Genomic DNA, 23,450 nt, shown 5'->3' with positions numbered 1-23,450 from the left:
ATCTCAGAATCATGGGCCCTCTTGAAGTTAAAATCACTTGGGAGGACTGGCAGGTTGCTCACAGCTTCTTCCCTAAGAAGGCCTCAAGGCATACTACAAACAGCCACCTGGTGGTCAAATAGGGAATGAACCATAAAAAATCTGCACTGTGTATGCTGTCCTTTTTCTAGGAAATTGTGCCCTCAGCACTTTTTCTTCTGTGTCCCATTATGCTACACTAACTTCTCTCTCTTCTGCATATAAATACTCAGGGTAGAAGAGAAGGGGTATAATCCTCATCCACCTTTGTCCCCTACCTCTTTCTTAGTCATACTCAGTAAATCTCTCCCCCATCTCTTCATTTCATATATTTGCTTATAAAGAAAATGCCCCTAAGATCAGTGCATTTTATATCAAAGAATAGAAAGGGCAAAATTTTATTATTTTTTTATTTTTTTATTTAAAAAAAAATTTTTTTTTTTTAACATTTATTTATTTTTGAGACAGAGAGAGACAGAGCATGAACGGGGGAGGGTCAGAGAGAGGGAGACACAGAATCTGAAACAGGCTCCAGGCTCTGAGCTGTCAGCCCAGAGCCGGACGCGGGGCTCGAACTCACGGACCGCGAGATCGTGACCTGAGCTGAAGTCGGCCGCTCAAACGACTGAGCCACCCAGGCGCCCCGAAAGGGCAAAATTTTAATGTGAAGTTTGACCTACTAAATAAATAAACCTCCACAAATCTTTTGACCTGAAATTGTCTTCAGTCTTCTCCATAGTCTTTGCACATGTTCATCCTTTTCTAACTAAACCAGTTTTTTGGTTTTGTTTTGTTTGAGTTAGGGAAAGGTTTTCCAGTTACATTTTTTCACTTACTAAATTAATACGTGCTTTGTGTTAAAAATATATGCTCTTTAGGTTTATATATATATTTAAAAGTAGAAGTTCTTTCCCTTAGCTCCCCATTTTATTGGTTAGATTTTTTTTAAGTAAAAAAAAATTTTTTTTTGACATTTATTTATTTCTGAGAGACAAAGAGAGACAGAGCATGAGCAGAGGAGGGGCAGAGAGAGAGGGAGACACAGAATCCAAAGCAGGCTCCAGGCTCTGAGCTGTCAGCACAGAGCCCGATGGGAGCTCGAACTCACAAATTGCAAGATCATGACCTAGGCGGACGTCAGACACTTAACCAACTGAGCCACCCAGGCGCCCCTTAAATAATTTTTTTTTAAGTTTATTTTTATTTATTTTGAGAGAGCAAGTGGGGGAGGGACAAAGAGAAAGGGAAAGAGAGGATCCAAGCAGACTCCAAGCTGTCAGTGCAGAGCGCGACACAGGGTACGACACAGGTTCAAGCCCCGTGTCGGGCTCTGCGCTGACAGCTCGGAGTCTGCTTGGAATTCTCTCTATCTCTGTCTCTCAAAAATAAACTTAGAGAAACAGCAATGTATAAGGAAAGTGGTAGATTTGTGGATATTTGTTTTATTATTCTTTATGCTTTCTATGTGCATAGTTAATGTTCTTTATAGTTTAAAAAGTACTTAACTACAAATTTACTAACGAATACACACAACATTACATGTATATGGTAAAAAAAAATTCAATCAGGACCAAAAGATTTACAATGAAAATTAAGCTTCCCTCCTGCCTCAGACTAAGTAGCCCTCCTACCTCAGACTAAGTAGTCTCCTTCCCCAAAGGCAGTAGAAGTAGTTCTGTGTTGTTATGTCTCTTTGCAGAAATTTCCTATGCATGTGCTTTAACATTTTTTACACACATATACACATACTACACTCACTGGTTCCACTTTTCAATGTGTTATGGTGATCTTTTTGTACTAAAACATCCAGATCTGGCTAATTCTTTTGAAAATTTTAAAGGTTAAAGAGTATTCCATTGTATGTAGTCTTCATGAGATGTCACATAATTTATGTAACCAGTCCTCAACTGATAGACATTTATGTTTTTAGTCTTTTATGACTTATGAAAGATTAGAAATATAATTTTTAATGCACATCCTCATACATAAATTTTGGCTACATGTATGATTATATCTGCAGGATATATTCTCAGGAATAAAATTGCTAGATCAAAGGGTACGTCTATTTTTAATTTTGATAGATAACTTCTAAATTGTCCTCCAAAGAAGTTTACTAAATTCTACTCACATCACTAGTGAGAGCCTTATATTGATTACATTTCTTCAACAGCTGGCATGCAAAATAAATACAAAATACAAATCGTTCATTAAATCTATATGACTTCAATAATTACCAATATTGTAACAGTAGTCTACTGTTTTTCTATTGCCAGGTATTACTGGTACAGTGATGGTTATAATTCCGGCTGTAATCATGAATCTAACTTAAGTTGTTTTTTTTTTACCCAGAATTTCTACTCAATTACAGTTAAATCCTTTTATTTTTTATTAACATAGGAAAGTAGGTATAAAAAGCAAAATACTACCTTTTTTTGCATTTTTGCCAAAGAGAAAGTGTGTATGGGCAGAAATCTAGCTATTGTTGTAGTTGACGCCATAATATTCTTATGATATTTTTTAAAGAAAAACTATTATAAAAAAAACTTGCCTAGTACATACAGAAGTAAATTGAAGTAGTAGAGAATTAATAGGAGCTTCAAACTAAAATACATCTCTCTTTTTAAACTATAGGTGAAACCATAGTTAACTGGGTAGAAAGTAAAAAGTAGCAGACTTTGATTCAAATAAACAACCACTTGGACTAGTCATTCTCTTTCTCAGACAGGAATGAAAAAATTGAGAGGCACTTGCATGTATTTTAAAGAAATAGTTTTAAGTATGTATTGTCACTGAGAAATTATAGCATAAGCAGTTTTTCTAGAATAAAAACATGAATTAATTTAATCTAATCTTAGTGAAAATCCTTAATCTGTGGAATATTAAACTGTGGCTGTGTCCTTTATGGTTTTTTTTTTTTTTTCATTTTACACATATTTCCTTGGAATCTTTGTGAAACATTTCTTTCAGCATGTCCCAAAAAATAATCTAAAATCCTAATTTTTATTTCCTTTTATAGATACAAAATCTTACCCTAATCAGTGTGGAGTTACATGCTCGAACTAGACGAGACTTAGAACCAGATCCTGAATTTGACCCAATCTGTGCTCTGTTTTACTGCATTTCATCTGACACTCCACTACCGGATACAGACAAAACAGAACTCACAGGTGTAATAGTGATTGATAAAGACAAGCCTGTCTCCAGCCAAGGTATTTGTTCATTTTTATTAATTTTGTACCTACCCACCCTAGGATGAACCTTTTAATGGGGCAATTTCTGTGCTGGAGATCTAAGCCAAGCAAGTATAAGGAACTCCTTTTATATTGTTCTAAGTATTGTTTTATAGTATATTAATTGCTAATACTGAATTAAAATGATAATCTGTAGGTTGGGTGAACAGTCTTCCTTATGTATGCATTGCTGGTATTTTGCTGCTAATACAGAGTTTCTCTTTGCTTTTAAGAAGTTATTAGTGTCAATTAATGGATTAAAAGAGACTTTTAAGATGTATTCCAATTTTGTTCATATGTGTGTTTTTGGCTTAGATGTTCTTCATATAGTATACCATATAAAGGCATTTTATAAAATATCAAGTGTCCTTCTGCAGTTTTGAATAATAATACATGAATTCAGTCAGCTGAGAAGGAAGTCTTAGCACCGAACAAAACCATGTAGGAATTTACAGTTTAATCAATGGTGTGCTTGAGCTGACTTGTACCAGCTCACAATCCAGTTACTAAATTTTTATGAATTCTTTGAACTAGTTGGTGTCACATTGGTAGTTTGAGATCAGCATGGAGAGGAGTCTTTTATGGAAAAAGGCAAGCACTACAAAGCAGGTCTTTTTTTTTTTTTTTTTTTTTTTTTTCCTTAAGAGGTAGTTATAAACAGTTACCAGCATACCATTGATTAAAATATTCTCTACTAGGGGCACCTGGGTGGCTCAGTGGGTTAGGCATCTGACTTTGGCTCAGGCAATGATCGTGTTGTTCATGAATTTGAGCCCCCCATTGGGCTCTACTGTAAGCACAGAGTTCAAATCAGATCCTCTGCCCCCCTCTCCCTCTGCTCTTCCTCCACTTGCATGCGTGTGTGCACACACTCTCTCTCTCAAAAGTAAACATTTAAAAAAGTAAATAAAATATTCTCTACTAAACAAAGCTCTTCCTATGGGAAGAGTAAAGACAGAAGCAAAGTAATGAAATTTTTTGAGGTGACACATTATTACTTGAGGAATTTGGTGACTGTAGACTTTTCAGGAAAATAACGGAATGAAATTTGAATTTTCAGTTGCATATTAAACTAGAAAAACTTTAGGAAAGTTTTTAAGAAATAGACTTAAATTATGTATTTACTTTGGGGAATGCTCTTTTTTTTTTTTTAATGTTTATTTTGAGGGAGACTCCATGTGGGAAGGGGCAGAGAGAGAGAGGGAAAGAGAGAATTCCAAACAGGCTCCATGCTGTCAGCACAGAGCCCAAGGAAGGGCTGTAGCTCATGAACCATGAGATCATGACCTGAGCCGAAGTCAAGAGTTGGACACTTAACCAACTGAACCACTCAGGCACCCCTGGGGAATGCTCTCTTAATTTAAAGTATTTCAGTAGTATAATTTCACTCAAAATTTAGGGTTTATATTACTTACACAATGTGTGTAATAAACATTTTGCTTATTTTTTAGATATCAGGTATCAGACCCCATTACTGATTAGATCTGGAATTACAGGACTAGAAGTTACCTATGCACCTGATGAGAAGGCACTTTTTCAAGAAATTGCAAATATAATAAAAAGGTATTGTTTTGTATTTTCTGATTTTTCCAGCTTTTGTTCAGAGGGTCCTTTCTTGCTCTTGATTAATAACATGGGCAAAGGTAGGAAAGAAGAAGAGAATTTCTTCCTGTGGCCCTTAAAAGTAAAATTATCCTTGGAAAAATTTTGCCCTTACCTCTCATCACCATCCATCACCATTTCCAGCAGACTAGGGACGGCAAAACAATATTCGGTTCTCAAGATGGAAGAAGAAATATTGGTTTAGCAACTCTGGCTTTCCCAGTTGGATTTTAGTGTGATTTTTCTATGGTAGTGAAATAATGGGGAACTGTACTAAACTTAAATTGTATTATTCATTAAATAGGCTTCTACCTTGGGAGTCAGCCACATTTCAATACATTTTTTTTTTATGTTTTCTGAGTTCTAAACCAATGTTTTCAAAAAGTGTTAGTATGCAATCTATTTGTAAATCTAGGATTATGTGGTCCATACTCTTTTGTAATACATAGTTCCTTAAAAATCTCTTTTGATCATTTGATGGTTGGCCTGGATGATTGATAGTAGAATCTTGTCAAAATTTATGAAAAGGGTTTTTTAAAACAGAAGTATTTTAATTTAAAAATAATTAAGTGAATCTTTTGCATTTTCTAAAGACTATAACTTTTGGTAACTATGGACCCTTCTGTTAAATGCTTCACTTTTCCAGGCACTTAAAATTTCTTCCTATTGCTAGGCTTAGCTTTTTAAATACCTAAAGCAGGCTGGAAAATAGCCTTTGTATCTTTATGTCTGGATAAAAGCTCTCCTTGAGCGTGTTGTTACACTCACCCCTTTCTGTTTTGCTTTCTGTGGTTTGCTTTCTGTAGTTGAACTCTTTCCTGTAGAACTGAGACAGTATTCTGCATGAAAGATCAAGATGATATCCTACAGACTGAATATCTGATTCAGTCCCACCCAGATGCGTTAGCATAAACCATTTTGAAATTTAGAAAACCAGAACATGTTTTCAACAAAACAAAATTAAATTAAATGTCAGGACGTCAAAAATAATGCACTGCTTACCCACCACTCTAGGGAGGAAACAAGAGAAAAGTATTTTTACTCTTTGTAGTACTGGTGACTGGATGGATTCCCATCCATTTGAGTCTTGCCATTGTCATTCCTACCTTTTATCTTCTCACAGAGGTTGTCATCAACATGTCAGATGCTTCAGTGCCCACACTTTTATTTCTGCAAGCAGCTTAGCAAAAAGAACATGCAGAGTTTTAGTCAATACCATTTTGTGTGCCAGCACATGTTCAATAATGTCCCTGGGCTTTGTATGCTTGTGTACTCCTTGTTAGATATATTCCCAACAACAGGCTTATCTGCCAACATTGAGAATTTTAGCAATCATTTGCAAGTGTAGTAACTTTCTTCATGTCCATAACATGAATTATATTAGTCATTAAGAAAAATGTAGTAAACAAAATAAAACTAATTTCTGGTTCTTACACTAGAAGATCATATGATTATTAAGTGCCTAAATAGCAACATTTCAGTTCTGTAATGTCCTTTATAATTATTCTAAACAGGCCCCTAAAAGATTATTTTATTCTTTCAGCCCCTTTGTTGAGTACCTACTCAACACAGGCTTTGTTAACAACATAGATTTTGGTTTGGGTTTTTTTTTTTTTGTTTTTTGAAAATTAACAAATACATTTATTTATTTATTTTTTACTTTTTTTCAATATATGAAATTTATTGTCAAATTGGTTTCCATACAACACCCAGTGCTCATCCCAAAAGGTGCCCTCCTCAATACCCATCACCCACCCTTCTCTCCCTCCCACCCCCCATCAACCCTCAGTTTGTTCTCAGTTTTTAAGAGTCTCTTATGCTTTGGCTGTCTCCCACTCCAACCTCTTTTTTTTTTTTTTCTTCTCCTCCCCCATGGATTTCTGTTAAGTTTCTCAGGATCCACATAAGAGTGAAAACATACGGTATCTGTCTTTCTAAGTATGGCTTATTTCACTTAGCATCACACTCTCCAGTTCCATCCACGTTGCTACAAAGGGCCATATTTCATTCTTTCTCATTGCCATGTAGTACTCCATTGTGTATATAAACAACAATTTCTTTATCTATTCATCAGTTGATGGACATTTAGGCTCTTTCCATAATTTGGCTATTAACAACATAGATTTTGAAACAGCCAGCTCTGTTTTGTTTTTTTTTTTTTTAAGAATATGGCTATTTTATATGCTTCTGCATCTATATTTTAAACTTATATATCTTAATGAATGGAAGATGTTACTGGAAGGACAGGGTTTTTTTTAAGTTTTTATTTTAATTTCCAGTTCGTTAATATATGGTGTAATATTAGTTTCAGGTGTACAATATAGTGATTCCATAGTTCAGTACATCATCCCTTGCTCATCACAGCAAGTGCATTCTTTAGTCTCCATCACCTATTTCCCCCATTGCCCCACCACCTTCCTTCCACTAATCATCAGTTCTCTATAGCTAAGAGTCCATTTCTTGGTTTGTCTCTTTCCCCCCCCCCGCCCTTTTTTCATTTGCTTTTGTTTCTTAAAGTCCACATGTGAGTGAAATCATGTAGTGTTTGTCTTTCTCTGACTGACTTATTTTGCTTAGCATAATACTCTGTAGCTCCAAGTCATTGGCATATGTTTTTTTGTCTTGAGCAAGTTACTTATCTCTCTAAGCTTTAGTTTCCTCATCTGTAAAATGGGTAATAGATATGAAAATTAAATGAGATAATGCACATAAAACTCTTAGCCTGGTCAGTACATAAATGTTAACTCTGAGTGTAAGGTATAATAGTAGGTGCTAAATATAAAATTGAATAAAATATAGATGCACACTTTAAGAGTTTTATTGTTTGTATTTTTCCATTCTTAATATTATATGTCCTCAAATGGCAAACATAAAAAGTAGTATGAAATTATATTAGACAAGTAAAACCAAATCCATTGTGTTGTCACAGTCATTTTTTTCCTCTGTATTTCCTTGAACTTATTAATAATTTTCCATTTTTCTCAGCCTTCCTAACTTGGATATAAGCTTTGACCTCTTCCTTTTTCTCTTTCCTGCATGCATATATTACATTTATCTAACCTCAGAATTATGTTTCAAGATTATTCCTTTCCCCCACCCCACCCTGCCATTGACACTGCCTAGTTAGAACCCCCTCATCTCTCTTCTGTACAGATGTTAATGGGTTATTTAAAATTCTAGTTGCGGAAACAGCTTTTTTTTTTTTTTTTTTTTTTGCCTAAGCAAGTAAATCATTTTCATATTTCTGCTGCTTCTGTTTTCTCCAGTTTTATTTTTTCCTTCACCACTAATCCCATCTACCCAACCTTGTTCTTTCCATAGCTTTTAGAAACCAGGTACAGTTGATAAAAGTCACCAAAATTGAAGAACAAGTCACAAAGATTTTGTTATTGTCACCAAATGTTTTCACAGAAGAAATGAAATTCTTATGGTTTTGAACTTGAGTTGAGACCTGTCTTATCAGCCTTAAGAGTCTCTTTAGATGAAATGGCCTCTAGGTCAAAAAATAAATATACATAATAGATCTGGAAAATATTGAAAGGACTAAAATCTAATCAGTTAAGAGAAGCTGAGTGTTTTCTGGGTTTTTTTTTTTTTTCAGCAGTCATCTCTGAGCAATAGCAGTTTATAAAATAGACAACTTTTTTTTTTTTTTTTTAATTTTTTTTTTCAACGTTTATTTATTTTTGGGACAGAGAGAGACAGAGCATGAACGGGGGAGGGGCAGAGAGAGAGGGAGACACAGAATCCGAAACAGGCTCCAGGCTCTGAGCCATCAGCCCAGAGCCTGACGCGGGGCTCGAACCCACGGACCGCGAGATCGTGACCTGGCTGAAGTCGGACGCTTAACCGACTGCGCCACCCAGGCGCCCCTAAAATAGACAACTTTTAAAAATATACATATTTTTTCAAAACATCAGAAAATAAGTGTACTTAACCAACTCTATTAGGTGCTGCAACATAGCAAATAGCTAACTGGAATAATAATCCTTGCAGTAATAAGATATTTTATGAATCTGGGAAATTCAGATAAAGAAGTCAGAACTGCCTTTATAGAAGAAGAAGGGCTCTGTAACCATCTGGCATCTTCTTCATGTACCTGTGCTTAGAAATATATTCAGTAGGCATTCCAGCAATCTTCCACATTCTTAAGATCAAGGCCAACTGTGGCCACATTGTAATGCCTGTTCTGGTCGTTCTTGGTATTGAGGCAGTCAACTGCATGGGTTCTGGTATATGGGTATGGGAATCCTTCAAATCTCCTATCCCTGATAATCCTTAGAGCCACTTGATACGGTATTTCTGCCCCAATTTCTCAAATTTAGATGGTGCATAGTTTTCAGGAAGATGCACTTGTCTGTCAGATAACTGCCCTGAAGAGAGTTTAACTTAATTGAAGAATTGATGAAATTGCTATCAACAAAGATATGTTAACCTATTAGATGTTATGTTAGAAGACTAATGAGCAGGAAGAGTGTTGAGAGACTTCTGTTTTCTTGGGTGCCCTAGGATCTTTCTGGACTTTTTGTTTAAGAATTAGTCTACCTTTTTAGCTTTTAATCTCTGAGATTAAATATTTGCCTCATTGTTGCTTATTGCCTTATTTTCCTTTGCTTCCCCGTACTCATGTCTTACCCCTGCCCTTTGTTCCAGAATTGCCAGCCATGAGGCACTTTCTTCCAAGAAAACACTTTTTTGTAGGTTGGTGAAAAGGTCCATTTGGCTGTTCTGTTTAATTGATCAAGTGGTTTTCTCAGAAATTTCAACCCTCTTTGTATGGAGAAAAACACATGGATAATATATACATTATCTTTTTCTCCTGACAAGTTTGAGAGCTATTCTGTAAGTCCATGGTATAATAGGTCACAAGCAGATTACCAGATATTGAAATTTATATTATAGAATGTATTTTGATAGGGCCTTTAAGGGATGGAAAGAATAAAAAGAATGATGTTGCAAATGTTTGAACCTAATTCTTTTGACATCAGCCATTTAAATATACTCCAGGATTAAAAATGAGACATTTTTGTGACATTCTTGTATTCGTTGACTAAGTGAAAACTAAAGCCATTCAACCCCATCATTTTAAGAAAGCAGTTATGGAAGTATGGTAAACTATTAGCAAACCAGTTCTAAAAATAGATCTCATGATCTGCTTATGATTCATTGTTATACCAGAGACTTCCAGAGTAGCCATTTATAGCTTGCATCAGTAAATTAGTAGGATCCTACTACTAGGATACTTTGAGTGATACTTCAGGTGTTAAATAATACAATATGGACAGGCTGCACATTCCCTAATTCAGAGTGACTATAACCAATGAGGTAAAACCCAAATTTATAGGTTTTTATGATTTTTCACTCTGCTTTTTGGCTTTTATCAATAAGAAAATAATCTGTAATTTAGAGCTTCTAATTGGGAGCATAATCATAGCTTTTGCTCTCAAAGTTTTTGTTCTCATACAATTTTTTCCATTGAAGTAAATCTTCAAGTTTATTTTTCCTTGCACTGTAACCAAACATTTTTCTGTGGTGGTCACTATGAAAGTCCTAAGAGGAGCCACAAAGAGGCTTTTTCTGAGTTGGATGCACATTATCAGTGCAGTTTTACCAGTGCAACTGTGTGACTGCAGTGAGCACCTTTTTTCCCTAGTTTCTGTTGCTTAGCTTCCCCACATTAATCTCACCCCTGTTAATATTTCATCCTTCCATTAAGCTGAGTCACCTTCTTCTTAAGTTTAGAGGACAAACTTGTCATTACCAAGGCCTTACTTCCTGTAAGGAACAAGTCATTAATTAAAATTAAGTGGGAAAAGGAAGATGTTTTCATTTTCTTTCTCAGCATTAAAACTGTTTAAGGACAATATAGGTTAGAGGGGTAGGGAAGTAGCAACAAAATGACCTGGGGGGATCTTTTTCAAAACATGTGTCCACACATGCCCTCACACTTCACCCTGCCCCTACCCTCATGATAGTCTCAATCATTCTCTCATTCTTGTACTTCAGTGGTAATGCCTCTCTCGTCCCAATTTCTATCAGCTTCTTTCCTAAGTCATATCAAATGAATATGTAGTCTCAGTAAAAACTATGTTTGCTTTATAAAAGTAGCTTCCAATCAGAAACTCTAATCTATTCCTTCTTATATAGAAAGTGTATAGGTGCCATTGTACCATCCCTTCTCCATCTGAGAAACCGAATAGATTTTTATCTTTTGCACTTTATATCACAAAGAAACAATTCTTCTGATTAAAGCTTCAAATGTGTGGTCCTTGTTCAATTTTTTCATTCCTTTAGGTATGATCCTGATATTCTGCTAGGATATGAAATTCAGATGCATTCCTGGGGTTACCTCTTACAAAGGGCTGCTGCCTTAAGTGTTGATTTATGTCAGATGATCTCTCGGGTGCCAGGTACGAAGCCTTGTGAATATTTTATGGTTCAACCACAGAGTAAATTACAAAGTGAATAAAGACAAGGTGTTAAAAAGTACTATTGTTCTAGCCTGATTTTAATACTAAATTATGTAAGCTCTAGATGTATCGTAACTCCATTATGGACAAATTCAAAAATCAAGAAAAAAGAAAAAACACCCCCATGTTGCTGTTATATATGCTGTTAATATATTTGTTGGTATCTTTTCTTTCAGTCATTTTTCATATACATATGTAAGCCTCTTTTATATAACTTTAGTCACATATTTCTCCCATTTTTATTATGCTTCTTTCATCTAGTATCTTATTGTGAGTATTTTTCTGTATTCTGAGATAGTCTTCATAATCATTATGAAGCACACAACATTTCTTTGGTTGATGTACCATAATTTTATTTTGTCTGGTTCTATGTTTTATGCTTTTGGTTGGAACGCTGTTTATTTTTATTTGGGTATCAGGCTAAAAAATTTGCATGAATTTTGAAGGCTGTTTCCCACAAGTCTGATTCTGTTCGAAGGAGGGAGGCAATAACATTCATACCAAAATTAAAGTTGATAAAGCACCTTTCAGAGTTATGTTTTTCCTTATAACTGTAGAATTTTTAATAACTTGGTTTTAAAGTCACAAGTCTGACTAGGACAACAGCATATACTTTGGGTATATTGATGAAAACTAATCAAGAGAACTCCTGGGAGAGGTTATGACTTCAGTACAATGTCTTAAGTGTTAGTAATTTTAAAGGGAAAGGCTGAAGCTAGAAGATTCAAAGACCATAAATATTTTGAACTATGCAAAAAGCTTGGAATAAAAAGGCAGAGATAATTTTAGGTTTTCACTGCATAAATTTCTTGTAGCTTTTGTGTCCCTTGGGTGCTAGGAATAGTGTGGTATATCTCAATTTTCTCAACATTCATTTGGGATAGGTTTCTGAATATTCAGGAGAGGCAGCATGAATGTTCAGGTGTACATATTAGTTTAATTAGCTGTAACAGGTAAGGTATATGACTTAAGATCAGAAGAGTGAATGAAAGCTCGTCCTTTATTTATATATATACACACACACACACACACATATATATGTATATATATACACACACATATATGACATACACATATATATACACGTGTGTGTGTGTGTGTGTGTATACATTTTTTTTTTTTTTAAGTAGGCTCCATACCCAATGTGGGGCTTGAACTCACAACCTTGAGGTCAAGAGCCCCATGCCCTACTGACTGAGCCAGCCAGGAGCCCCAGGGTCTTGTCCTTTAAGAATACCACAGAAGCCATTTTTATGAGGCAACATGGTACAGTAGAAAGGGGATGGTTAGGAAGGCAGTAAAGAGCACAGATTCTGGAGAAGGACTAGCTAGGTTCAAATCCTGGTGATCCTGCTAACTAGCTATGTGATGTCAAACAAGTTACTTAACCTATTTATACTTCAGTTTGTTCAGCTGTAAAACGAGAATGATAATACAACTTATCTCATAGAGCAATTGTGAAGTACTTAGAACAGTGCCTAAGACCACAGTAAACATTATGTAAGTGTTAGATGAAAAAAACTTGTAAACATCATCTCTTTAAATTAAAGAAGAGGGATGAATGTGTGTACATGGTCTCTCTGGAATCAGGTAACCCTGGTTTATAGTACTGGTTCTGTTTCTGTATGACCTGGGACAAGATATAACATTTCTGAGTAAAATTTACTACAATGCAAAATGCAAATTATACTAACATAATAAAGTGGCTAGGTTAAAGTAAAAGAAACAATAAAGTTCTTAGAACATAATAGACATTCAGCATATAGTAAATATATTTATTATTCCAGATCCTCTAATTAACAACATTTGTATATATCCAGTGTCATATAAGAGAAACACATTTTAATTTCTATTCCAGGTAAAGTCATCACCTAAGAAACTAGACTCAGAACTCTACTCTTCATCTAGTGGTCCATGCAAAGTTAGAATTTCATTCTGAATAGGAATGTCATTAATTGATGTCAACAGATTTTCAGAGAGTTTAGGTTAAAAACTCTACCATGTTTTCCAGGAAGTGACCAGTGTAACTATAAACATATTCATCCTAATACTAAAGGAATGCTTTAGTGTTAGGTGTTCATAAAAATGGCACCAAAAATTAACCAATTTAAAGTAAAAAGAGTATTATTTTTAAAATATGTGTGTATGCACATTTTTATTATTTAAAAATATATAATTTTCAATTACATTTCACAAAATTCCTTCATAACTTAGAGTCTTTTTTAAGTTTCATTTGTTAGAGCATGAGCAGGGGAAGGGCAGAGAGAGGGAAAGATCACATCCAAAGAGGGAGAGATTTTGCCAAGAGAGTCTGCTGATAGTGTTGAGCCCAGTGCGGGGCTTGAACTCACAAACCATGAGATCATGACTCGATCTAAAATCAAGTCAGAAACTCAACCATCTGAGCCACATAGGCGTTCCACTTTCATAACTTAGAGGAAAGAAAATTGTTTCATTAATCAAAATAGTGATTATTCACTCTCTAAGTCTAATACAAAATAGTGAATTATGTTTCATCTTTAATCTTTCTCTTTCATTTTTATTCTCATTTTATTTGGCATAATTTGCTTGGAAATTTGGTTTCTGTGAGTCCTGATACAGTCTATTCATTTCTGTAGATGACAAAGTTGAGAACAGATTTGCAGCTGAAAGAGATGACTATGGATCAGAAACAATGAGTGAGATAAATATTGTTGGCCGAATTACACTAAATCTTTGGAGAATCATGAGAAATGAGGTAAGGTGCTTCATCTAAAATTTCATTGGAAATAAGAGATTAGGTCAGTATAACTGTTTCATTTATTGTAGAGTATTTAGTATAGTCCACCATGTAATTTATGCTTCTTTGTGAATTATTTTTATTATACTTAAGTAGAGTTACAAAAATAAATACTACCTTCTAAAATGCAAAGCTACAAGAGTATTTAATGTTGTTGATGTGTTAATTTTTTTTTTCCATTTGTGTCTAAGGTAGCAGTAGCTAGGAAAGTCTACAACTATCATGAAGTATTATGTTGTATGTGTCAAATGTTATATAGTTTCATCATTTTTTTCACTTAATACCAGATAAATTCAGCTTGGCCTTTCTGATTTATTAAGTAAGAAAAATTTAGTTTACACATAAGAAGGAACTAAGGATATTTAAAAACTGGGTCAGACGAAGAAGGTAAATTGGAGAGACAGTACTTGGAAATAGTTAATAGCAGCTTCCAAGTGAGGCTTTGGGGGTCCAGATAAGGATTTTTCGTAGTATAAATTTCAACAAATTATCTCATTAGTTTGCAGTCACTCAGGAAAATAATTCTTTCACCAAAAATGTAAGATCATAGGATCTTAAAGTATGTTTGCATTCTTGAAGTTGCTTGAATGTAAACTTTTATTAAAATGCAAATGTAAAAAATGTAAAAATGTAAAAAATTTTATTAAATGTAAAAAAGGATACCTACTGTAAATTGGTCTGTTCTCAAATTTTGGACTTTAGGTAATATTAATACAGAATGTTTATATTTAAAAGAAAACTGTGTTCTTCAGTCGCTTCTCTTTGAAACTACTTTCTCATTATATACTTTTATTATACACTCATCATTAACTATGATCTTTCTGACTCTTCTAGATTTACATAAAACATTTGACTTTCCAAACATGCCCTCTGCAATTCTTTTGGGCACCAAGACACAGTAATCCTTTCACATAAAGAAATATATTCTTTATATAAAATTCAGGTGTCCTTATTTTTCTTATTTCCTCTCTATACCGTGAGCCTAACGTTATTCTCACGTTTCATCCAATTTGAAAATGTTTAGTATATGTAACTGCTTGAGATGATTTTATGTTATTGTCTTCTCAAAATATTATCAGAGCATAAGAATCCCTAATGACTTCAAAATAGCTCCTAATGACACAGCATAGGATATGGAAGGTACAAGAGATTGTGGTGTATTTGGTTTGTTTATTCCATTATATAATTTAAACTGTGGTCTCTGATATTGTCTGTGATGAACACATAAATTATGTAAACACAAAATTAAATTCTTGAATCTTAGTTTCATCCTTGAAGATCCAAAAGGCAGCTATACAGTTATTCACTATTAGCTTAGAATCAGAAATTGGAGAGTAATTTTTTTTTTTTTAATGTACAGCTTTCTTTAGTCCTTTCAGAGGCCTCCTCTAATTATAAGCTGAATATATAGTCTATCTGATCTTTATTTGTAAATAAGGGAACGACTGTGAGAAAGTATGAATTGGATAATTTCCTAGATGGGCCAAACTGCAAAACCGGATAGTCGCTTTTTTTTTTTTTTTTTTTTTTTTTTGCTAATCCAAAGTATTCCCGATAATTTGGAAATTTCCAGGAAATCCTGAATGACTTTGGACAGAAGGTGGCCCTGAGAACTTTCATATTAGAGATCTCAAAGTATTTTTTTCTGGATTTAAACAGTTCCAGAAACTCCTTTTTTTTAATCTTTATTTCTTTTATCTATATCTTCCTCATGACACTTAGCAGTTTCTAACTAATTGATTTTAATATGCTTTTTGTTAAAAATAATTTGTATCCACTATTAAAACAAAATGAATGCAGACAAGTATGCAAAATGAAAGTGAAATCCTTTTGTCTCTCTAGGACATCTCCTCAACTGTTATACTCTCCTGATATAGTTTACAGTTGAATGAATATCTTTCCTTATATGCCTAGTTTGAGTTTTTTAAATTTTGTTTATTTTTTAATATAATAGTTTTCACTCTCCTGCTAACTTTAACATAAAATTACTGCTAGACTTTGAATCCTCAGTAACAAACACAGTGCCTCTTAAATAGTGCTCATGACGTACTTGTTGATTGCTTGAATAAAAGAATAAATGAGTCTTCCCCAGAAGATGGTGTTTAGAGGCCTTCTGGATATCAACTGAATCTAGACCTTTCAAGAATTTGCCACCAGATACTTATTACATGCCATCTCTATAGCCCAAATTTGAGCCAGGGGGTAGATCAATTAAGAGATTCCTCTATTTTAATAGGCAGAGAGGCATGTTATATGGATGCAGATGTTGGTAGGTGGGTAGATTAGCAATGTGTGGAAGTTCTCTTCTGACCGCTTCAATTTTCTCAGTGAAATAGCAGTCATTGTTCTCAACTGAGAGTGAGCATAGTGGAGGGACTTGATGGGTTTGAGGGGAGAAGAAGAGTATGAAATAGTTATCTAGGAGAATTTGAGGATAGTTATTTAAGAAAATAAAGTATAAAAGCTAGGCAGTGTGGACAGCACATTTGAGATTCACATCATAAAATTAAAGTGATACCTGCCAGCTATGTTCAGATTCACAGATACAAGCGTAGATAAGACAGGGTTAGATTCAACCACCCCTCATAAGCAAAGGATTATGACTTTGTGAAAAAGTAATTAATTAATTGCAGAGCAGGTGAGGGGCAAAGAAGGAAATAGTAGTGAAAGGTTGTGATTATGATTGTGCAAATTGAGCTAGATGGGAGCTCGGGGTTAGAGGGAGTAAACTAGGAGGATGAGAGATGGTGGTCAGAGAATGGGATGAGGAGGGGGTAATTACTGGTAATAATAGAACTTGGAGTATGATCATGGGACTGGATGGCTAAGGTGGGATGGAGGCAGTGACAGGTGAATTTGCCTCATACCTCGCTCTCTGGTAGCAGTATGGAAGGGGACAAGAACAGAGGTAAGGAAACCAGGGAGAAGATTATTGGGGTAGCTCAAATGAAAGTTGGCAGTCATGTAAGGATTTAAAAAACAATTTAGAGGATAAATCCACAAGAAAAAGATGAAGAGGAGGAGGTGTCAAGAATGAGGATCAGGGTTCTGACATAGATCATGTTTAGGTGGGAAAATGATTTAAGAATATAGAGCATGAGATATCAGTCAGATAACCAGGTGAAGGAAGATGCGCAGCAGGCATATACCTAAGTCCCAAGTATGGGGTAGAAGTCTAGATTAGAGATCCGGCCTTGGAAGTCACATCAGAGTAGATGAGCTCACAAAGAAGCAAATACAGGGAGTGATCGAAATTGAGCCAAGGACATTTTTGTGAATGAAACCCTTTGAGTAGACAGAGGAATCAGCTCCTAAGAAATAGTCATAAGATGAAGAACCTGGAGAGAATATTCCTAGCAGAGCCACTAAGGAAGTCTGATGTTTCCACATAAGCATGTAAGCCTCCCATTATCTCAATTTGGCAACATCAGAATCTGTTTGTAATATGTCCTATTAAAATCTCAGTCTGTCAATAAGCATGTCAGGTGCTTTTAAAAAAATTTTTTAACATTTTATTTATTTTTGAGAGACAGAGAGCACAAGCTAAGGAGGGACAGAGAGAGGGAGACACAGAATCTGAAGCAGGCTCCAGGCTCTGAACTACTAGCACAGAGCTTGACATGGAGCTTGAACCCATGAACTGTGAGATCATAACCTGAGCCAAAGTCAGATGCTTAACCGACTGAGCCACCCAGACGCGCCCAGCCTGTCGGGTGCTTTTAAATAAAGACAATGTGATGGGCAATGAAGATTAGGTAGAAGTAAAATAATATACTTGCTACCATTCATATATTGTTTTATCATTTATAAGGCATTTTTACAGACTTGTCACTTTTACGTTTTGCTACAAACTTGTGGTATAAATAAGACAACAGAGTAGTGAGGTACTATTCCAGATAGAGAAAACTGAAATTCACGGAGGTTAAGTGACTCGTCAAAAGCCTCATACCTAGTAAGGGGTCGAGACTCAGACTCATTGTAGGCATGCTGTCTGTCTTTAGAGAGCTTAGTGTACATTTTATTTTAAATATAAATATGTATAAAATATAAAATAAAATATAAGCTCTCTGAAGATAGCCTTCCAGTGTCCTAGAAATTTCTTACATCTTCATATTGGTACTGGTTACATGGTTTTGTGTGTGTGTGTGTGTGTGTGTGTATAAATTTATGAGTTGTTCACTTTAAATTTTAATATAATTCTTTATATAAAGTATGTGTCAGTCAAAAAAATTTTGAATTGGAGACTCAGGAAATGAGCAACTGAGGGAATAAAGTGATGGAGGATATAGGGCACAGGTGCTTGCTTATGATCTGCTTCCATTTTTCTTTGATTTCATCTTTATTTCCTCTATTCCCCTTAACTAATTCTCTGCCTCTCCCAGTTCTGAGTAAGTTTATTTCTAAAGTGATTAACCATTGTGTTATGCACATTGACTCTGTGAATGGATAAGTGTAACCCACCTCTGTCAGACCATTACCTACCAATAAATAAATGGACAAGCATTGTAACACTTTATTTATATCAGTTCTGACTTTGATCTACATATTACATTTATTCAGTGTTGAAGTTACTTAGATTTCCCCTGAAAACAAGTTGCAAACTCCTGCTTCATATTTCTGGATTCATATTCCAACTTCCACAGTAAATCACTCTCTATAGATTAGAATATTCTGAAGATAGATCATCTTAGAGTTCACGTTTCCTTCCTTTAGTTTTACTCACAGCTGAGATTATATAGCTAAGTATATTTATGTGCCTGTGAACACCAGGAAGACTCAAAGTAGAGTGGGTGTCATAAGGTTATATTTGTGTAGTCTTAATTCAGTTTGTGAAGTTGTTCTATTTGAAATAAAATCAATCCGGAACATAGATCTGCCATCTGCCTCAGATATTGGGGACCAGTTTCTTAAGATTTTAAGTTTACTTTGAGTCACAGAATCCCCTAGTTAGTACTTACAGGTCAACCTACATGGCAAGCTTCAAAATGTTCCCTAATGAGAGAGCTACAGGACAAGAGGACCTTTTCTGAAGAGGTTTCTTTCTTTTTTCTCTTTTCTTTCTTTCTTTCTTTCTTTCTTTCTTTCTTTCTTTCTTTCTTTCTTTCTTTCTTTCTTTCTTTCTTTGATTGCTTGTGTTAATGAGGATATATACTCCAGCAGAAGTTTAGATTTGGTCTAAAGTGATATATGTGTATTAGGTAATCATGTAACTACCTGAAATCAGATGTTTGGCTACATTTTCTATAACATTAAATGGGAATTTTTTTTAAAAACAAAACCAAATGAAAATATTCATTAGAAAGTAGAAGAGTCACTCAAATATGGGGATTTAATAATAAAAGGAGTTATTCATTTATTTTTGAAAGAAATATTCCAGGTCATTACTGATTGTTGAAAAAAATGATGATTAACTTCCAAGATAATGGGTTAGTACCTGCTTTATACTGGTGACTCTGTGTGTGTGTGTGTGTGTGTGTGTGTGTGTGTGTGTGTGTGTGTGTGTGTATGTGTATGTTTGCAAGTATACTAATTCCAGTGCTGTAAGTAAGACCAAAGATCTTTTGATTCTTTTGGAGATGAGCTTTTAAAATTCAGTCCCTGTTTTATACCTGCTGGGTTATAGAAGTGGAAAAGAAAATATTTTAAAATTATAATACACAAATGTGAAGTGCTTCTGAACTGTTCCTCAGAATCCCAAGCTGACCTGAGAATGAGGACTGCTGATTCCTCAGTTTCCATTATGCATTGAAATACCTGCCATTGCCTAGATTGCTTCTGTCCTATAGGTATTTTTGAGACATTGTCTAGGTAGAGGTATGTTTCATGAATTTGGACCTTTTTAAAAAAAGTATTCTTTTCCCATTAACATACTTTTCCCTACATATTTTGAAGATGGGGAAACATTTCTGCCATTTCCTTTCATCTTTTGCTTTTGGAATGAAATTAACTGACTCTATAATGTCCACGTGTTGGGTCTTAGTACCAGTGTAATTCTTGGAAGCAGAATGAATGCCTGCCCTTAACTAGATAATTCATTCTTGAATCTGTGGAATTCTGTTAATCAGCATGTCATCACAGACCAAAAAGTAGGTGTGCAAAAAACAGAAAATTAGTGTGTTTAAAAATGCTTCTTACTGTAAGAGGTGCCTGAGTGGCCCAATGGGAAGAGCATTCAATTCTTGATCTTGGGGTCATGCATTCAAGCACCACATTGGGTATAGAGTGCTAAAAAAGATAAACTTAAAAAAAAATTTAATGCTTCTGTCAGTATTTGCATTGGTATAGAGTATAAAAAGAAGTGATGAAAACTGAGATCTCTGAAGTATGTCATGACCAAGTTGAACTCATCGGGTGTGATTGTTTTCCAATTAAATGGTAATTAATTCTGGACAGAATATTTCTCTCTAGAAGGCTATATATATATGTAGTTTTAAACTATTTATAGTTCACTTGTAACATTTTTGCAGGTAGCTTTCATGCCTAGTATGAAAAGTTTCAAGTACTATTTTGGATCTCTTAGAACCAAATTTGCTCGTAAATACAAACATTATTATAATGAAGTCTTGGTTCTTTTGGTTTTTTGTTTTTTTTTAGGTGGCTCTAACTAACTACACCTTTGAAAATGTGAGCTTTCATGTTCTTCATCAGCGTTTTCCCCTCTTTACCTTTCGAGTCTTATCAGATTGGTTTGATAACAAGACAGATCTGTACAGGTAATGTTTTATAACTCTGAAAAGGATAATAACTCTTTGTTAGTAAAATCAGTATCATTAGAGTGTGATTTACATACAATAAAATGCACACATTTAAATTGTATTGTGCAATGACTTTAAAAAAATGTATACACCCTGTAGCCACTACCCCAATCTAAACAGTGAACATTTCGAACACCCAGAAAATTCCATCGTGAGCTTTGCAGTCAACCTACCTATCCATTAATCATCCAGGTAAGTGCTAATTGAATTTCTGTTACGATAGATCTGTTTTGCCAATTCTAGAACTTCATATAAATAGAGTTATTTACAATCTACCACTTTTTGTCTGGCTTATTTCAAGAACTCAGCATGCTCTGTTTTGAGATTCAGCCTTGTTGCTGTGTAAACCAGTAATTTGTTCAGTTTTATTAAGAAGTAATACTCCATTGTATGGATATACCACAGTTTATCCAGTCACCTATTGATGGACAATTGAGTTGTGTCTTGTTTGAGGCTATTAAGAATAAAACTACGTGCAAGTCTCTGTGTGAACATACATTTTCATCTCTCAAGGAGTGAAATTGCAGGGTCCCATGGTTAGTGTGTTTAACATGTTAAGAAACTGCTAAATTGTTTTCTTTGGCAATTCTTCTAGTGCAAGTCTGCTGGCAACAAATTCTCTCAGCCTTTATCTGTAAATATCTTTATCACAACCTTATTTTTGAAGGATATTTTCAGTGTCTAATTCTGGAGTTGAGTTTTTGTTTTTTGTTTTTTGTTTTTTTTTTCTTTCACCATTTTAAAGATTTCACTCCTTTTTTTTTTTTTTCTGGCCTCCATTGTTTCTAATGAGAAATCAACAGTCATGCTCCTCATTTTTCCAGTGTATGCAAACAGAAGGAATTACTCAGCTCTCCTGGTCCAGAGTCAGGCTTTAGAAGTTTCTATTCTCCTGAGGCTCCGGGATGAGTCTTTCTCAACATTCCTGCACTTCCCACAGTGCAGTGGACTTCTGCTTTGTACCCTTGGCAGGTCTTGGCCCCAGGCAGACTTCTGACTCTCCCCCAGGGGGAGAGTCCTTCTCTCCTTCCTCAGCAGCGCTGTTTCTTTGCCTGGAATCTATGATGGGAGGGTCTCCTGCCTCTTTTCCAGTGGTAGACAGCTGCTGCTTGTTACTTAGTACAAGGCACACAGTTGGAACAGGGGAGGTTGCCTGCCCTTCCCAGCATTAGACATCTTTTGCATTTATTCTTTCCCCAGAGATAATGGATCTCTGCTTAAATCCTGAGGATTAGAGTTTCTTGCCAGTCCCATAGCACCTCAAGCCTTTGCTTCATATGAGAGATGAGTCAGAGGAAGATTTCAATCCTTTGTGCCCTGCCCCCAGTTTTCATGGGGGGCCCATGGAAAACTACTCTTCTGGTATCTGGGGTTCCTAGTGATTCTAAACTATCATGCATCCCATGCATGACCTTTAAGAATTTATTAACATTTTAACTTTCATTCTTAAATGATTTTATGGCAGCTGCCTTGGCTGCCAGTGCTCTGCCAAAGATGAAATAAGTTATGTGTCCTCAGATGTGTTTGTCACCTGTGAAATTTAGTTCACCTGATTCTCTTGTAACTGCAACTGTCAGATGGCTTCCAGAAAACATGATTGTGTAGATTTTCTTGCTTTTTATTATTGTTAGACTGGAGTGATGTACTTTATAGCTTTCAATATCTGAAGCAGAATTCTGTAATTTTTTTTTTCCTGGCTGCTTTCAAAGTTTTTCTCTTTGCTTTTGGTTTTCAATAATTTCACTATTGTGAAATTTTAAAAATTTACCTACCTTTCTTGGTGTTTGCTGTGCTTCCTAGAGATTTAAGTTGATGTTTTTCATCAAATTTAGGAAATTTTTGGCTATTTCTTTAAATATTTTTTCTGTCCCAATCTCACTCTTTTGTAAGACTCCAATTACATGTGCGTTAAACTATTTGACAGTGTCCCACAGATTTTTGAGGCACTGTACAGTTTTCTTCAGTCTTTCTCTAACGACCTATCTTTAGGTTCACTAACTTACTTCTGTCATCACCAGTCTGCTGTTAAGGCCAGCGAATAACCTTTTTGAATTTCAGTTATTGTATTTTTAGTTCCCAGATTCTCACTTGGTTCTTTCTTTTCAGAGTTTCCATATTTTGTTTCCCTATTCATTTGCTCATTAAGACTTTATTTTTCTTTTAATTTTTTGAATATTTTTTTCCTTAGATTCCTGAACATACTTGTAATAATTACTAAATGCAACACCTGGCTCTCTCTGTTTAACTGCTTATTCTCCTAACTGTGGGTCATATTTTTGTTTGTTTCTTTGCATAATTATGTAATGGATATTGTTGATGTTCTGTTGTACAGATTCTGGAGATTTATTATCTTCCTGTGAAGCATGTTTATATTTGCTCTAGTTTGCAATTCAGTTATTGGCTGATCACTTATTGAACTTATGCAAACCTAGTTTTTATTTGTTAAGGTGGTTTTCTGGAAAGCCAGGGTGTTTCCTACATCCCTCAAACTTGGCAGGACTCTGTCTCCAAACTCTATCCTGTTGGCATGTTGCTAGTGCTTAGTTTGAGGTTTGTCTAGAGTAGGCCTTGCTCTAGGACAAAGGCCTCCGAAGGC

General features: G+C 35.1%; 1 protein-coding gene across 4 annotated transcripts in view; it reads left to right on the top strand.

Annotated features, from left to right (window-relative positions):
- REV3L (REV3 like, DNA directed polymerase zeta catalytic subunit) overlaps window positions 1-23,450 on the top strand; it is a 177,383-nt gene that overhangs the window by 113,942 nt on the left and 39,991 nt on the right. For all 4 annotated transcript variants that reach the window (XM_030316171.1, XM_030316170.1, XM_030316172.1 and 1 more), the window contains exons 17-21: window positions 3,035-3,227; window positions 4,700-4,811; window positions 11,145-11,260; window positions 13,939-14,057; window positions 20,694-20,812. In XM_030316171.1, the coding sequence (XP_030172031.1) occupies window positions 3,035-3,227; window positions 4,700-4,811; window positions 11,145-11,260; window positions 13,939-14,057; window positions 20,694-20,812 (659 nt within the window). The remainder of the gene's footprint in view (window positions 1-3,034; window positions 3,228-4,699; window positions 4,812-11,144; window positions 11,261-13,938; window positions 14,058-20,693; window positions 20,813-23,450) is intronic.

Source organism: Lynx canadensis, chromosome B2 (assembly GCF_007474595.2).
Source record: "Lynx canadensis isolate LIC74 chromosome B2, mLynCan4.pri.v2, whole genome shotgun sequence".
NCBI classification, from domain to species: domain Eukaryota; kingdom Metazoa; phylum Chordata; class Mammalia; order Carnivora; family Felidae; genus Lynx; species Lynx canadensis.
The sequence above is the reverse complement of the archived record's forward strand: the minus strand, read 5'-3'. Positions and strand labels throughout refer to the sequence as shown.